The 2,184-nt window shown below is 45.0% G+C and overlaps 1 protein-coding gene across 1 annotated transcript; it reads right to left on the reverse strand.

Moving 5' to 3' along the window:
* Positions 1–422: 422 nt before the first annotated feature.
* foxq2 (forkhead box Q2) lies at positions 423–1,913 on the reverse strand. Its single transcript, XM_034081252.1, has 2 exons — positions 1,443–1,913; positions 423–797 (listed from the first exon to the last, which is right to left on the reverse strand). Exons 1-2 carry the CDS (start codon positions 1,911–1,913, stop codon positions 423–425), a joined length of 846 nt encoding a protein of 281 aa, XP_033937143.1.
* Between the last annotated feature and the right edge of the window lie 271 nt (positions 1,914–2,184).

A 2,184-nucleotide genomic window follows, 5' to 3' on the forward strand; every position in this document is an offset into this window, starting at 1 on the left:
GCCTCATATCCTTAGGAGTCGGCTTTGGAAAGCCCGATTTGAGTCTCTTAAGGCAAAAGATTTTGCATCCCGACAGCTTTGAGTAATTAGCATCTAACACCGGGTGGTATTTTAGCATTGGGATCACTTTTAGTGGTATCTGCACTGCAAGTACACACACACACACACACACACACACACACAGGTGTAAATTCAATATGATTTAATGAGATTATACCAAAACATTCTGTGTCTAAAAACATTTAGAATACAAATGAAAAAAGGTGCAGCAGCTGCATAAGAGTCATACATTTTTATCATTGAACTTCCTAAAGAGTCACTTATTGTTTAATATAATGCAACATTGTCCACATCACCATTTCAACATCACCTAATGACAAAAGTGTTATCAAATAGAACTATATTTCAGTACTCTATTCACATCAGGGTACAGAGGCATGCAGGCCCGGGTTGAAGCCCACCTGTGGCTGCAGACTGGACCACGGCCAGTAGAGTCTGGGGGCAAAGCAGGACAGAGGGAGGGTCTCGGTTTGAGGGCAGCACCAACAGGTCGTCCTGTGGGGCCGGGTGAAGGTGGGGTGGTAGGGCAAGCTCAGGGAGGAAAAGGCAAGCTGTCCCACCACCCTGCGCACCCTCCGCCGTGCCCTTCTGCAGTGGTAGTCCCCCTTAGAAAAGTTCTGGTAGTTTGTGGGGTGAATCGCCCAGAAGTGGCCTTTACCGTTGTCACTGCGTCCGGCTTTGATGAAGCAATCGTTCAGCGACAAGTTGTGACGCACACTGTTCCTCCAGTTTTTATCCTGTTGGAGTGAGAAAATAAATATACTTAGGCCAATAACAAACCCAGAAGAGTTAAAACAATAGGTGTCCCCAATTTAAATTAACATAGGTGTTTGTTAAGCACACTAATCCTACTCAGGAGGCCACAGTTCCTGTTGCTGGAAGGATGTGCCATCGCGTGTCAAGGCCGTATATGATCGCATCAAGTCACATCACACCTTCAGTAACCTTTTTAGCACGTCAAACCACTAAACAACTTTAATCCAATAGCCTACATGCGATCTGTTGTTGCACCTGGTAAACGCAGAAGCGGTTTGCAACCTAGCAACAGGATTACTTTATTTGTGAATTTGCCAACAAGAAGATCATCTCGTGTCCCCGAGAGCACCTAATTGCCTAACCAGGCAGACAGATTGCGCATGCCAAATAGGTTGCTTTACTTTGGAAAATGGCTGCCATGATGTTCTTCTGCGACTGAATGAAACACGTCTTGTGGTCGACTAACAAATAGTCCTAGCTGTGACCAGGTGACAACATTCTTTTAAAATGTGCCCACAAACAACAATCCCTGTATTGTAGCTTTAACATCAACTATCTTGTTATTTCAGTGCCATCTATTCCTGCAGAGTAAATAGATTGTCACAGGAGAATTGACGTGAACATACCTTAGTGTTGAAGTAAGGGTAGTGGTCCATGATCCACTGGTAGATGTCACAGAGCAGCAGTTTCTTCTGGTCTGACGCCAGGATTGCCTTGGATATAAGTGCGATGTACGACTGGTTGGGTTTGTCCTCAGACTTTTCTGGACTGATATCAGTAGAGGGGGTGGTCGTCACTTCCCCCTCCCTTTTCTCTTGTTGCTCTTCGTCCCCTTCCTCTTCTTCTTTGACTTTACTTTCTTCAGTCTCTGACCTTTGTAGTCGCTTCTCCTGTATTTCAGATCGAATCCCCACCTCTCCGGGTTTAGGAATCTGATGATTTAGCATGTTGTTTGCTGTCTGCTCTGCTGTACGACTTCCTGTCGCTTCTTCTTTGGAACCTTTGACTCCTTTATTGAACAGAAGGTAATCGATCGTGAAGCTCAGCCCTAACCTCTCTCTGCCGCCGGCGCGGCTGCTTCTGTCCTCCATTGTCATCTCTGAATTCAGGTATCTTAGACTCATTACAGACGTTGTGTTGGCTCCAAGCTGGACAAGTATCAAGTGATAAATGAAAAGTCAAAAGTTTCACAGCATGGCTATTTTCAAAATGCTGTACCGTTTATAAACTAACCGCCTTGATTACATTCGCTTCTTTCGTGGAAGTCCTACTGTTGACAGGATCACAGATAAAGATGAGCCTCTCAACTGTTGTTAAGCTTGATGCGCTTACGGGCGAAACAATCTCAACTTGTGGAAATGACGTCAG

This window comes from Pseudochaenichthys georgianus, chromosome 4 (assembly GCF_902827115.2).
Source record: "Pseudochaenichthys georgianus chromosome 4, fPseGeo1.2, whole genome shotgun sequence".
Taxonomy (NCBI): domain Eukaryota; kingdom Metazoa; phylum Chordata; class Actinopteri; order Perciformes; family Channichthyidae; genus Pseudochaenichthys; species Pseudochaenichthys georgianus.